Source organism: Pantherophis guttatus, chromosome 3 (assembly GCF_059756535.1).
Source record: "Pantherophis guttatus breed Tessera chromosome 3, ASM5975653v1, whole genome shotgun sequence".
NCBI classification, from domain to species: Eukaryota; Metazoa; Chordata; class Lepidosauria; order Squamata; family Colubridae; genus Pantherophis; species Pantherophis guttatus.
The window spans coordinates 142,684,850-142,699,214 of record NC_142065.1 but is presented as its reverse complement, the minus strand read 5'-3'; the positions used below and the strand labels follow the sequence as shown (position 1 = coordinate 142,699,214).

General features: G+C 42.3%; 1 protein-coding gene across 1 annotated transcript; it reads right to left on the bottom strand.

Moving 5' to 3' along the window:
- Nucleotides 1–3,248: 3,248 nt before the first annotated feature.
- Nucleotides 3,249–14,187, bottom strand: LOC132709183 (leukocyte elastase inhibitor-like). Its single transcript, XM_087890282.1, has 7 exons — nt 13,897–14,187; nt 13,582–13,765; nt 11,986–12,123; nt 11,199–11,316; nt 7,831–7,970; nt 6,872–7,039; nt 3,249–4,030 (listed from the first exon to the last, which is right to left on the bottom strand). The coding sequence occupies exons 2-7, from the start codon at nt 13,747–13,749 to the stop codon at nt 3,620–3,622; spliced, it is 1,143 nt and encodes a 380-aa protein (XP_087746408.1). The 5' UTR covers nt 13,750–13,765; nt 13,897–14,187; the 3' UTR covers nt 3,249–3,619.
- Nucleotides 14,188–14,365: the final 178 nt, after the last annotated feature.

Here is a 14,365-nt window from a genome sequence, read left to right as displayed (position 1 = left end):
GGACTAGATGACCTACTAGGTCCCTTCCAATTCTGTTATTCTCTTGTTGTTAGGGAAAACATACCCCACCCCCAGTATATTTTCAGAAAATTTGGGTTGCTTCTCAACCACCTGCCAGAGAAATGGAATGTAAATACAGTAATCACTTTATTTATTGGAAAAAATAAAAGGGCAAACAGAAAAAAGGGGCAAATCTGAAGGAAGTTCACAAGGATTAAAAACGGGTGTGAAATGCTCCTAGTTCGGACCGGATTGGCCGATCCGGTAGCGATGGAGGCGGGTGATTCGAAGAACCAGTACCAAAAATCCCTGCCCCCCCACATGCCCAGCTGAGCCGCACAATCATCAGAGGTTTTTTTTTTTTAGTTTTAAAAGCATTTTTTCGACAAGCTCTTTGGCCAAAAAATGCTTTTAAAAGTAAAAAAAAAAAGCCTCTGCTGTTCAGGCAACTCAGCTGGGATCGTCAGAGCCTTTTGAAAGCATTTTTTACAACTCTTTGCCAAAGAGGTTGTAGAAAAAATGGTTTTAAAAGTAAAAAAAAAAAAATTGGCCACGCCCACCATCACATTACCCCCCCAAGCCACGCCCACAGAACCGGTAGTAACAAATATTAGATTTCACCACTGATTAAAAATAGCAATATTTTTTTATATCTTTGTTTTACAGAGGAAAATTCAAGAACAAAATAATTAAATAATTAAATCTAAAGGATTGCTATCCTTTATAACAAAGGGTGTATGTTCACTACAATTATAAGTATTATCTACAGTGCTGTCAGAACATATTCAGAGCCCCTTCACTTTTGTTACGCTTCAGCCTGATTCTAGATTCATTTTCTCCTCATTAATCTACATTCAGTACCCTGTAATGACAAAGCGCAAAGAGCATTTTAGAAATGTCTGTAAATTTATCAGGCGGAAAAACTGAAATATCACAACTTGGTGGCAGCCATCCGGGCTGGGACACGGTCAGCCTTAGATCCGTGGGGCTGCCCTGGAGCCAGTGAGGGGGCATTTGCTGCCCCGCCCTCTGGGTGTGCCTGGTGACTGTCTTGCCCCTCAGGCTGATTGTGTTCTGAGCGCTTCCCTTTCACCCAGGACTCCAGCTCCTGTGCGTTCATCACTTCCTGCACGCACACCCAGGGGATAGGCCTGAAGTGGCAGGGGCAGCGCCTCACTGGCTCCAGGGCAACCCCACGGATCTAAGGCTGACCCATTCCAGCCCAGATGGCCACCACCAAGTTGTAGATCAGTACTGTCCCAGCCTTGCAGCATGCAAGTGCTTACCTTTTACCAGGACCAACCAGAAATGGAAAAGCCACGGCCACTGGTGGCAGAGTCACCAGCAGTGCTGCCGTTTTCTCCCCCTCCCCTTGTCCCTCCCTGAGCATGAAGGAAGCAAGGAAGGAAGGGGATAGGAACGAGAAGCAGGGAAGGAAGGAAAGTAGGAAGGAAGGAGAGGGGAAGGAGAGGGAAGGAGGGTCTGAAGGAAGTCCTGTGTTAGAACTTGGGCACCAGCACTTGCTGCCTTTTCGCCATCCCCTCCCCGTGGCCTTCTGATGGTCTCCCATCCTCTCGCTGAGGATGCCTAGGTTACAAAGCTGGGTCTCCTCTCAGGGAGAGGGAATGGGCCTCCTTCTGATCCACATTTTGCCCTCCCACACCCACCATGAGCAACCTGGCCAAGGAGAGCGAGCACAGCAGCAGCAGCAGGAGGTAAGAATGGCAGTCTACAAACACAGTAAGGATGGAGGGATATTGACACTGCGTCCTTTACCCCCAAGATGTAATTTGAACAGGGACTCCTACTTGTGTTTGTTCATATTCACAGCTAGTCTTTCAAACTTTCAAACCAAAGAGGCTTGGTAGTACAGTGGTAGTAAAGCACCCTGTTATTAACACCAGCTGCCTGCAATTACTGCAAGTTTGAATCTCACCAGGCTCAAGGTTGACTCAGCCTTCCATCCTTTCTAAGGTAGGTAAATTGAGGACCCAGTTTGTGGGGGCAATAAGATGACTTTGTATAAATATACAAAAGTATGAAGGCTATTGCTTAGCGCATTGTAAGCCGCCCTGAGTCTCCGGAGAAAGGCAGCATATAAATCAAATTTAAAAAAAACAAAACTCTTCAAACTGACATTATAATTTCTTTATCTAATACCTACCTTCAATAAAATCAATGTCTAACAATATATAGTTCAGATTTACTGAGCAGAGACAATTGGACAAAAAATATCAAAAAATTAGTAGATTGAGGTCAGTGGTGATTCGTATGTAAACAATTCTGCATTTACTGAATGATAAGAAAAGTTATACCATAATTCCTCATAAGATACCATGTTCCTCCAAAAACACGACCACCCCAATAATAATCCCAACCCTATTTTTTGGGGCAGGGGCCTAATATTACCCTTACCCTGAAAATAAGCCTGGGGGAATGGGCGTGGCCAGCAGGAGTGGCGGCGCGGGTGGGGGGGGATTGTCCGGCTGCAGCTGCAGCCCACTGGCCCCTTGGGGCAGCGCAAATACCACTTTTGCCCTTCTCTTTCTGGGTGCAGTGCTTCTACTTGTTGGGCCGCTTCCCTGAAGCCGGCACCTTCGCGGCCAGCCCCTTTGCTTTTCCCCTCTTATTGGGAGGCTCGTGGGATGTATTTTGGCGAATGGGAAGAAAATTGAGGGGGAGGGATTTTCCTGCCTGTCATCCATTCCTCAAGCTCAGCACAGACTGAGGAAAGGATGGCAGGCAGGAGAATTTTCCTCCTCCCATTTTCCTCCTGTTCGCCAAAAAGCCTCCATTCCGAACACTGAAGGTTTGGAATGGAGGCAACGGTGTATCCACAGCAGAGGTGGGTTCTACTTACCTTTACTACCGGTTTGCAATGGGGCCGTGTGTGCTCTTCTGCGCATGTGCAGAAGCATTTTGATGACATCAGGGTTGGTAGGCGGAGCGTCCTGCCGATTTTACTACTGGTTCTATAGAACTGGTGCGAACCGGGGGCAACCCACCATTGATCCATGGAGCATCCAGCTCACGGAGTCTGGCTTTCTGCACCTCAAAAAAAGTAAAACTGCCTCGAAAATAAGCCCAAGTGTTCATTTTCAAGTCTAAAAGAAAATAAGACTCGGTCTTATTTTCTGAGAAACACGGTACTTACTAAGGCACGTGCCAAATGGCTTTGCATTTCCAAGAACAAAAAAGATGTCACTTTCTGAATTCTATATTATCAATGATTTTCAAGGACAAAGGAGTCTGGACCAAAGGCTCTTACATTATATTGAATGAAGGCCAACTTTATTCCAGTAATTCATGTGTTATTCGTTTTACAAACACCTTTGCTTAATGGCTTCCAAACAGCTCAAACTACAATCCCCAGAATTCCTAGTTAGCTGGAAATTAAAGGAACTGCAGTCAAACACACCTGAATGTCCTAGATTAGAGATGGCTACCCTTTAGAGCGAAGTGTCACATAAAACCTGTTAAAAGACTCAGGAGTTCAAGAAAATTGAAGATGGAAGATATCTGGAGGAACTCAACTTGTTCATGGCAATTCTCCCAAGCACGCAGAGAAATGTGTATATTATAGGAGGCTGGAAGCTGGTTTTATGATTTACGATACTCTTTATGGAGAGGCAAATCTACCAAGGAAAAGTATCGTGTTTGTTGGATTATGACGGATAAAAAATAGGAAAGGATGATCAGCATTAAAATCCTTCCCCATGACCACACAACAAGAATATACACATATAGCAGCAGTAGCTGCTGCTGCTTCAGTGCCCGCTTCATTTACTTCTAGAAAGGACTTGTGAACAATTTTAGACACATGGAGATCCTGAGCTCCTGACATTCCAGACAAATCAGCCTTGCTACTGTCAAACACATCTACTAGCCCCAATGCTGCAAAGTAAGATTCAAGATCATAGTTTTCTTCCAGCTGAAATTTAGGTAGATGTACATTGACGTCCACGCTGGAGTTCATATTTTTGGACTGGGTCCATTCTTGCAGTTTTTCCAAAGTAAGCTGCTTCTCCAGCTAAAAAGGCAAAGAAAGAAAAGTAATCATTTGCATCATTGTGCCCAGGGCCGGATTTTCCTATAGGCTAACTAGGCTTCAGCCTAGGGCCTCAAGATCCAGAGGGGCCTACACAGTGTGGGATTTTGGGTGTTCTAGGTGGCTGCACCGAACCCTTTGTTAAATTGCTGGCTCCCCCGCCCCTCCGCACCACTATTTATTGCCAATAAATAGTGGTGGGCAAGGGGCGGGGGAGCCAGCAATTTAACAAAGGGTTCGGTATTTTTTTTGTAATGTTATTGGCCCCCGGAGCTTCAGCATAGGCTAATTGGCCTCCCGGCTCTCAGCTGATTTGTCTCCGCTGTTTTGCTTCCTTCCAAAGAGTGCTGATTTTTTTTCCCCTAGCTATACTGAGAAACGAAAGTGAAACTGCTTTGCTGTTGCTGCAAGGTTGGAAAATTAGGCAGGCAGAATTCTTTTCTTTTTCCTCACCAAAAAAGGTACGTGCAAACAATGGGAAATTTAGGGAAAAAGAGAAGAGTTCAGGATTTTAAAACACAAAAGAAAAAAAAGCTGTATTTAACTAGGGAATTGTAATAATTGAGATACTATTAATTGTATATTTCTGAAAGCAGAAATGGTTAAGTTGTGGTTTGGAGGAATATATGGGGGAAATTATTTGGTTTATTATTATTGGTAAATATAATTAATGGATTTGTAAGAAATTGGATTGCATGGAAATAATTGGAATATTCATGTTCATATTGATTAATATACAAAAAAGGTAGTTATATAACTAATTGATTTATATTAAAATGTTGAATTTATATTAAACAACTAATATTACATAATTAACCAATGTGAGGATGGATATAAAAATAGATGACAATGGGAAGGGGTATAATATAGAATAGAAGGGAAAAATTGAATTTGATTAAGATTAGAGATGAGGATGAGGGTAATATTGGTTTTTTACAAAAATAGATGAGGAATAAATATGGCAAAAAGGAAATATAGAAATTGTAAATTTAATTGAAATGACTAAACACTGTTTAAATTTGTGAACCGGCCAAATACTCTGTTCAAAGAAAATAGATTGTATGTTTGTATGTGTGTTTCTAATTATTGTTATTTATTCATATTTGTTCTCTTTTATTCTTTAAAGTTTAACAATTCATTCTTTATCTTAATATCTTTATATCTGTTTGGGGTTGGCTTTCTTCCCTTTCATCTTTTTTATTGTATAGCAATCTTTCTCCTCAAACCTACCACCTTTCTTTTCTTTCCTTCTTATTTTCTCTTCCTCCCCCTCTTCTTCTCCTCCCTACTTCCTCTTCCTTTCTCCTTCTCCTTCTCTCTTCCTACCTCTCTCTCCTACTCTAATTTCCCTTCCCTTCCTTCATCCCTCTCTATTGCTGTATCCTTTTATGCATATGGACTACTCAGAGGGCTGAAAAAGTTATTTCTGACTGGTCCTTGCACTTTTGACCAGTCCTCGAACTTACGACTGTCCTCACATTTTACGTTTTTGCCCTATCTTGTCACCATGGTGAAGAAAAGCAGTTGTGAAATGAGTGACATGGTTGTTAAGAAAGCTGCACGGGCATAAATGTGAGGATGGTCATAAGTGTGAGGACCGGTCAAAAGTGCGAGGCCCAGTCAGAAATGACTTTTTTCAGCCCTCTGGGTAGTCCTTTTGTGCATATGGACTACTCAGAGAGCTGAAAAAGTTATTTCTGACTGGTCCTCGCACTTTTGACCAGTCCTCGAACTTACGACTGTCCTCACATTTTACGTTTTTGCCCTATCTTGTCACCATGGTGAAGAGAAGCAATTGTGAAATGAGTGACATGGTTGTTAAGAAAGCTGCACGGGCATAAATGTGAGGATGGTCATAAGTGTGAGGACCGGTCAAAAGTGCGAGGCCCAGTCAGAAATGACTTTTTTCAGCCCTCTGAAAAAAGTCTATGCACATAGCCACGCCCACCCGGGCACATGACGAGCTACCCACGCCTACACAGTCACGTGACCAGCTAGCCACGCCCACCCAGTCACATGATTGCCAAGCCACACCCCCAACTAAGCCATGCCCACAGAACCTGTTGTTAAATATTGAATCCCACCACTGGTGAAAGGGCCTCATAAGTGGAATAGCCTAGGGCCTCTTTCAATCTAAATCCGGCCCTGATTGTGCCACAATATTTCCATTTCAGCAAAGAGAAACTTCTTGCTGAAAAACAGAACATCTCTCACTTCAGTATGAATGAATTTGCAGAGTCAGAGAGCAAATTTCTCTATCCCAGACATGGTCTTTCACTATGGGAAACAATAAAAATATGGCAGTGAACTAATTGTAAGAGGGTTGGTGCCTCATGCTAAACTATTTGAAGCTTTAACAGATGTTCAGATGGGAAAAAATTAACGCAGAGTTTATAGCATAAACATTATTAGAAGTAAACATAGATTTTTTAAAAAAGTATTTTCAAGCAAAACCGTGGTTGTCCTTTCCAAATGTAACATAAAAAGCGTCTATTTTATAGATACCTTACTGTTTACTATTTAAGATACTATTTAAATCTAATTCAGATCTAATCTGTTTTCAGCTCTTTCACCCGAGATGATTAGGAATTCATAGTGTCTGGTACAAAAATGAAGAAAACTCTTAAATATTTTCTGGAGATCCCCAAAATAAGGCAGCCTCTCTTCAGAACCCAACTGATATATGTGGAGCCACTCAAGGCATCACATAAGCCACAACTTTGTCTATGCGTATGGGTGTCCTACCAAGTATTCATGTAATATTTAGAATAATTTTGTTTAGGACAATAATTGTATAGCAATAGCAGGAAACAATAGAATCACCTGTTCTAGGCCTGTGGAATTATCTTCAATGTTGTCAGGCAAAAGGATGATCATACTAAGATCCTTTCCCTTGTATGGCAGTTCCAGCACACAACACTTGCATTCGGGGATATAACGAAAAGGAAGTTTCTCTTCCATAAACATCATCTTCACATTCTTCTTTTCTGTCTGGATTATTTTAGGAGTATTACAGTGAGGAGTTTATCAAACAACAAAGAAAGAAATCTTCTGTATGTATATGCTGAAGTTGATAGAACTAGTTTTGGGAATTGAATCTTTGCAAAACTATATTAATATATAGCTGTTCTTTGGAATTATACAACTCTATTAAGCTAAATGAAATTCATTTCCAGGTAAGGATAAACAGAACAGCTAAACCAACTTAAAAAATAAACCAAGGGAAAAAACCTACCTATAGTATAAAAAAAATAAAAATTGCTTTGTTTTCCTTCGTGTATTAGGAGAAATAGACAAGTGACCCACTAATTTCAGTAAAGTATTTCAGAATGGAACTAGGTTTAACTTATGGGAAAGTTGAGATTTGTAACTGGTGATTAGGGTCAAAGGAATTGACATAAGGCTTCAAAAGAGCCCTGGTGGCGCAGCAGACTAAAGCACTGTTATTAACATCAGCTGCCTGCAATTACTGCAAGTTCAAATCTCACCAGGCTCAAGGTTGACTCAGCCTTCCATCCTTTCTAAGGTAGGTAAAATGAGGACCCAGATTGTGGGGGCAATAAGCTGACTTTGTATAAAGATACAAAAGTATGAAGGCTATTGCTTAACGCATTGTAAGCTGCCCTGAGTCTCCGGAGAAGGGCGGCATATAAATCAAATTTAAAAAAACAAACAAACCTACAGGTAAATTAGGATTACGATGCTTCATGAGAGTGGCTATTGCTACACCTACCTAAACAACAAGCTGTTGTTACAGAAGATAGACAAAAAAAAATATTTACCTTATTTAGTCTAAAAGGCTTGTCTTCAGTAACTTCTTTAAATGGCTTTGCCCAATTGCCTTTAAAGTAGACAGCATTCACCAAAACCAATTTAGTCATTTCATTGATGGATCCTTCAGATAACAACTCAGGGATTTTACCTTGATGGAGAAATTTTATTGTTAATTAGCTGTGCAAAGAACTGAGACTTAAATAATATTATCATATCAATGAGATTAATCTAAATGCACTTCTTAAATGTACATTTCCCCTCTGCAATTATCTTGTAAATATTTGTCTTTAAAAAAAAATCCCGAATTAGCAAAAGCTGCTGTAAATGGTACTGGCCATTTCTGTCATGTGGCTCAAGGTGCCACATGACAGAATCAATCCAATCAATCAATCAATCAATCAATCAATCAGAATAGAGCTGGAAGGGATCCTGGAGATCTTTTAGTCCAACCCCCTGCTCAAGCAGGAGACCCTATACCAGTGATGGCTAATCTTTTTGCCATCACATGCCAAAACGAGGGGGGGGATGTGTGTGGCATACCCATAATTCTATGTGCCCCACCCCCCCACGCATGCGCGGGTGACCCCCACCAGCGCTCCCCCCACTTTTGGCACGTGATGACATGGTGCACCCGGTAGGCCCGTTTTTCGCCCTCCCCAGGCTCCAGAGCCTTTCTAGGAGCCTGAGGAAGGTGAAAATGGCCTTCCCCATCCCCCGGAGGCGTCCTGGAGGCCAGAAACAGCATGTTTCCCAATTTACTGTGGGCCCAGAAGGCCTGAAAATCAGTTGGCCGGCCCGCACATTCACACTAGAGCTGAGCTCACATGCCCACCGATATGGCTCCACATGTCACCTGTGGCATATATGCCATAAGTTTGCCATCACGGCCCTATACCATTTCAGACAAATGACTGTCTAGTTTCTTCTTAAAAACCTCCAGTGATGAAGCAGCTACAAGTTCTGAAGTGAAGCTGTTCCACTGGTTAATTGTCCTCACTGTTACGAAGTTTCTCCTTAGTTCCAGATTGCTTCTCTCCTGGATTAGTTTCCATCCATTGTTTCTTGTCCTGCCTACAGGTGCTTTGGTAAATAACTTGACCCTCTCCTCTTTGTTACAGCATCTCCATGGTCACATGATCAACATTCAGATGCTTGGCAACTGACTCATATTTATGACGGTTGCAGTGTCCCGGGGTGATGTGATCACTTTTTGATAAGCAAAGTCAAGGAGGAAGCCAGATTCACTTAACAACTAGGTTACTAATTTAATAAGTGCAGTAATTCACTTAACAACTATGGCAAGAAAAGTCATAAAATAGGGCAAAATTCACTTTATAAATGCCTTAGCAAAATAAATTTTGGGCTCAATTGTGGTCATATGTTGAGGACCTGTATCTCTTGGGAGATACTTTAAGGGCAAGGATACATTGTGTCCTATGTATCTGTGGGTTGTTCTCTCAAGCTTAAATTCTTTTATTAGTTTACTTATTTATTTATTTATTGAATTTATATTGCCGCCTATTCGCACATGGCAACTCAAGGCAGCTTACAGAATATAAAGCCTCATATAAAAACAATAAAACTAATAAGAAGAGTCATATAATAATATAATAAAATCACCCCTACCTCAGCGATAGCACCTCACACGAGCCATTTAATGGGCTCCGTCCTGCTTTGGATTCCCCAGGCCTGCTGGCAGAACCAAGTCTTCAGTGACTTCCGGAAGAGTGCTAGAGTGGGGGGCCATTCTAATCTTTGGGGAGATGATGTTCCAGAGAGAGGGGGCCACTACAGAGAAGACCCTTCTTCTGGGTCCCACCAAGTGTATCTCCCTAGAGACACACATTCCCTGCCTCCCCGCTCTGATGGGTCAGGTAGATGTGATCGGCAAGAGATGGTCCCTCAGAAAACTTGGTCGCAAGACATGAAGGGCTTGAAAGGTGACAACCAGCACCTTGAATTGTACCCGGAAGCAAATCAGCAGCCAATGCAGCTCCCACAGGAGAGGTGATACAGGGGTACTGAGCTCTGCGGAACCCCACAAAGCACTGAGTGAAGGCTGGATCTCTCCCCTCCCATCAACACTGATTGAGAGTGGCCACAGAGGAAAGAAGTGGACCAGGATAGCACAAGGCCTCCCATTCCCATCCCCTGAAGCTGCTCCAAGAGATTATGATGGTTGATGGTATGAAAAGCAGCTGAGATTTTCCCGAAAATAAGACCGGGTCCCTAAATAAGCACTAGGGCTTATTTTCAGGGAGAGTCTTTTTTTTCCGATGTATAAGAGGCCCACTTCTTCTGCTTGCTCGCAGTGGGGCAGGAGGCCATGCAGTGTGCCAGTGCCGCTGCCACAAGGCAGGAGGGATGAAGCTGCCCCATGTGCCCCGCATGGGTTTACCTCAGGGCCCCCGCAGCCAGGCCATGCCCCAACATCTACCTTGCCTCGTGGCCACAGCACCAGCAGCCCCGTCTAGCAGAACCCCGTGTGGCTGCCAACCCCCTTCTTCTGCTTTCTCATGGCTGGGGCAGAGCAGGAACAATGCACTGGTGCCACTGCTGGGGCCATGAGGCAAGTTGGTGTGGGGCAGGTCCATCACGCCAACTCGCCTCTTTGCTGCGGCACCACGAGCAAACAGACAGAATGGGCAGGTAGCCATCTGCACAGGCTCTTAAGTAGGGCTTATCTTTGGGGATAGGGCTTAGGCACGCACATAAAAAACCATGCTAGGGCTTATTTTTGGGATAGGTCTTATTTTCAGGGAAACAGGGTACACAGAGGGATGGGGAAGGGGAAAAGAGAAGTGAGGAAGAGAGGATAGAAAAGAAATAAAGGTGTTGACTTCCAACTCCCTGGGTTGCAATAGAATAAAGCATTAGCATTGAACCTCAACTTTTACTTTTCTATAATAGTATAAACTAGCCCTTTCTATAAAGACGAATCAATCTAATCAATAAGTATCTGTGAGTTATTCTCAAACTTCTTTTTCATCAGACTTGTTATGCAAACCCAAAATACCTTTTATCAAGTTACGGACTGCTGACTGGATTAACCACTGTAGAACCAGCAGTTCTGTAAATTTAACGGCTGCAAACTATTATTGTGTTTTCTCTTTTATCAATTCCTGAAATTGGTATTTTATGGCAGCATTATGGCAAATAAAAGTAAAGGTTTGACTATCATGTAGACCAGGCTGTCAAACTCATGGCCCGTGGGCTGGATGCGTCATGCTCTGGCCATGCCCATACGTGGTTTAGCGAAGGGGGGAAAGTCCAGATATGTCACGTGACACCACCATGATGATATGAGTTTGACACCCCTGAGGTAGACCCAAGAAAAAATAAAACTTTAGTTGTTATTTTTTAAAAAAAATCTCACCTTTAGTCTGCTTTTTAACCCATTGGTTAATTTTCTTTTTTGCCTTGTCTGGAGCATTTGAGAAATCCACTGTGGATAATTTAGCTCCATACATATTCTGGGTGCTAGTCGAGAAATCCTAGTAAAATGAAACATATAATATCCATAAACGATAAAATATAAAATTATAGAATAAATAGAATTATTATGGATAGCAAGAAGGAAAGTATTAACATTTAAAAAATAAATAAAATAAACAAACAAACAAATAAATAATCAACCAATCAACCAAACAACCAACCAATAAATAAAATTGTCTTCAATCAATTAGAGATTCAATGGACCTGTAAAACTGCATATTTCAAAGCAGTGATGTTTCTCCACCTGGAGAAACAATGGGGTGAGGTGGGGGAATTTTTAGCAAAATACCAAGTTTTCCCAGAGAGAGACACCCAGATTAAGAGGTTGTGCAGTCCCAAACTGGAGGGGGTGGGGGAAGAGGTTCAGGGAAGCCACACCCTGGAATCTCTCAGGATAGAGTAGGTTAGATGGTTATAACCTTCATTTGGCAAGATTCTGTCCATTAGGTGTAAGAAAATGAATGACTGGATATGAATGGATCTCACTGTATCATTTTTGGGTCAGGCTGACCATAGCAGACCTAATTAAGAGAGATTAAAGATTCACTTAAAGCAAAGGATAACTGTATTGATGAATATCATAAGCTAATAAAATTTGAAATTGATCTATAAAGCCATTCTGATGACCCATACATTATTGATGTTTATTTATTTAGCAATCTACTTACAGACAAAAAGTTGAAAGTTTTTTCTCCATACAATCTATTAGCAAGTTTCAGAATATAGGGTGCATTGCTCCGGTTAATTTTAGAATTAAGAGTCTGAAATACTGAATGAAGATCTTCAACTCCATCAAAATGAAGTGTCTGCATGGAAAAGATAAGTCCTAATTTAGTACCAATAAGAACTGGTTAGTTCAGAAATAATTTTGTCTAAGAACAATGGAGACATTTCAGAAATCTACAGATTCTCAGGTAGAAAGCATACATAAGCAAACAGTAAGATGGACCACTCTTTGCAAACTTAGGTTTCATCTTAAAAGAGGCGCATACAGTATCTAAGATTAATACAATGGGTTATACGTATACGAGGAAATAGGGATTTACCAAAGCCTGAATGTGTTTCCCATATATTCTGTCTTAGGAAAGTAACTAAACAGGTGACTTTATTCAAAATTACCGTAGGGTATCAGCTACAAAATCCACGTAGACTACAGCACAAAAGAAACTTATATGGAGGAGGAAAAAGTTGAATATTAGTCTGATTTTCATAACAAATGGTTTTTTTGATAAAGAATAGCAAGAGGGTAGACAACGTTTCCTTTGAACGCAACGGAGAGCATCAAAATGTTTATTTCTTTCCCATTTCCGCATTTAGTATAAGGGGCTGACACTCTGTCATTTGGAGACCAAAATATTAATTTCCCATAGAGGCTAAACATTTTTGGGGAAGGAGCTTTTGCTTTCATTTATCACAACCTACTACTGTAATTGGGTGCTTGAAAATTTCAGCGTAGCAGACAATGACTTGAGTCTATATGCTGAGTTTGCTTGAGCCAAGGCGAAAAAAGAGAACATTACTTCTTTGTATGTTTTTGTATATCAATTTTGTTCTTACATCCTTATTCCATACAGGTTGGATTATGTGTGGAAAATTAAACCAAGAGTTTTCAAACTTTCTCAGAGTCTAACCTGTCAGTTAAAAATACAATTCCAAGGACCTCTGATCAATAGGCCAACTTTAGTGATAGAAAAGTGGCTACCTACCTTCTATCTATCTATCTATCTATCTATCTATCTATCTATCTATCTATCTATCTCTATCTCTATCTCTATCTCTATCTCTATCTCTATCTCTATCTCTATCTCTATCTCTATCTCTATCTCTATCTCTATCTCTCTCTCTCTCTCTCTCTCTCTCTCTCTCTCTATCTATCTATCTATCTATCTATCACCTACCTACCTTCTCTCTCCATCATTTCTCTGTCTCTCCATCTCCCTTCTTCCCTCCCTCAACTACTGGCTAGCTGATGACAGTAGCTACCTGACTATCTCTATCACTTATCACCTATCTATCACCCTTAGTCTCTTGAAAATTGTTTCTTCAGCAGATCAGTAGTAAAACTGATCCTGTCTCTTACTAACTTTTTGGAAGTCCTAACTAAAGCTGGCGATTCACTTAATACATTTTAAGACAATGATTCATCCCTAAACTAGAGGCGGTTTTTCCAATACGCAGCACTTAAAATTCCACTCTCCTTACAAAAGAGCCGCATTTCCTCGTATTAGCAGCCATACTAACGAGTCAGAAAAATACCTGCTGACCTTCAGGAGTTCCGAGGCTGTGTTACCGCGGGCCCCTAAGGCGACCATGGCCAGGGCGGACGATACACTGAGCGGAGAAAAGAAAACGTTGCCGGTTGGGTGGGCTTCCGTCAACTTTTGGAAAAGATCCAGAGCAAACTGCGAGTTTGCATTAGCCAGTTTATCCATAGCGACGAAGGGAAAGCTTGAAAACAAGCAAAACGAAAGAAAGAAAATTACATCTGACGCAGCTTTAAAATCATAGCGCCAATCCCGAGCAACGGACACCGGAGAGCAAGCGCCAGCTTTAGACGGCAACCGGCGACCCGCCCTTACCTGCCGGGAGAAGACCAGCGCCGATGCTGGTGGATGCGCAGAGAGCCACAGCCGCGCAGATCCCGGGTCTTGGGGGTGCGAGGAAGGGAGCGCTGGGGGGGCTCTGGAACTGGCGAGGCGGGAGCGCCCTGGGACTCCGACCTTCCCCGAACCAGGCAGGCTTCGAGAGTTGGAAGGCTTCCGAGGGGCGAGAGGAGGAGGAAGGGTGGGGTTGCTATCTATCTGTTCACAGCCGCATAATGCCTCCAATATACCCACTTAGCCCACCCGCCACAGCTGCACAAGCTCGCTGAACGGAAAGGGAGGGAGAGGAGAGGCGAGGAGGAGGGGGGAAAGGGGGGGTGGGGGTGGGAGGAGAGGGAGGGAAAACCGAAAGTAGCAGCAGAAGCCAGACGGGGTTGAGAAACCTACAGAAGAGAACTTGCTCTTAAAGGCTCCAATATATGTGGTCTTCTCAGGAAGCCAGGAA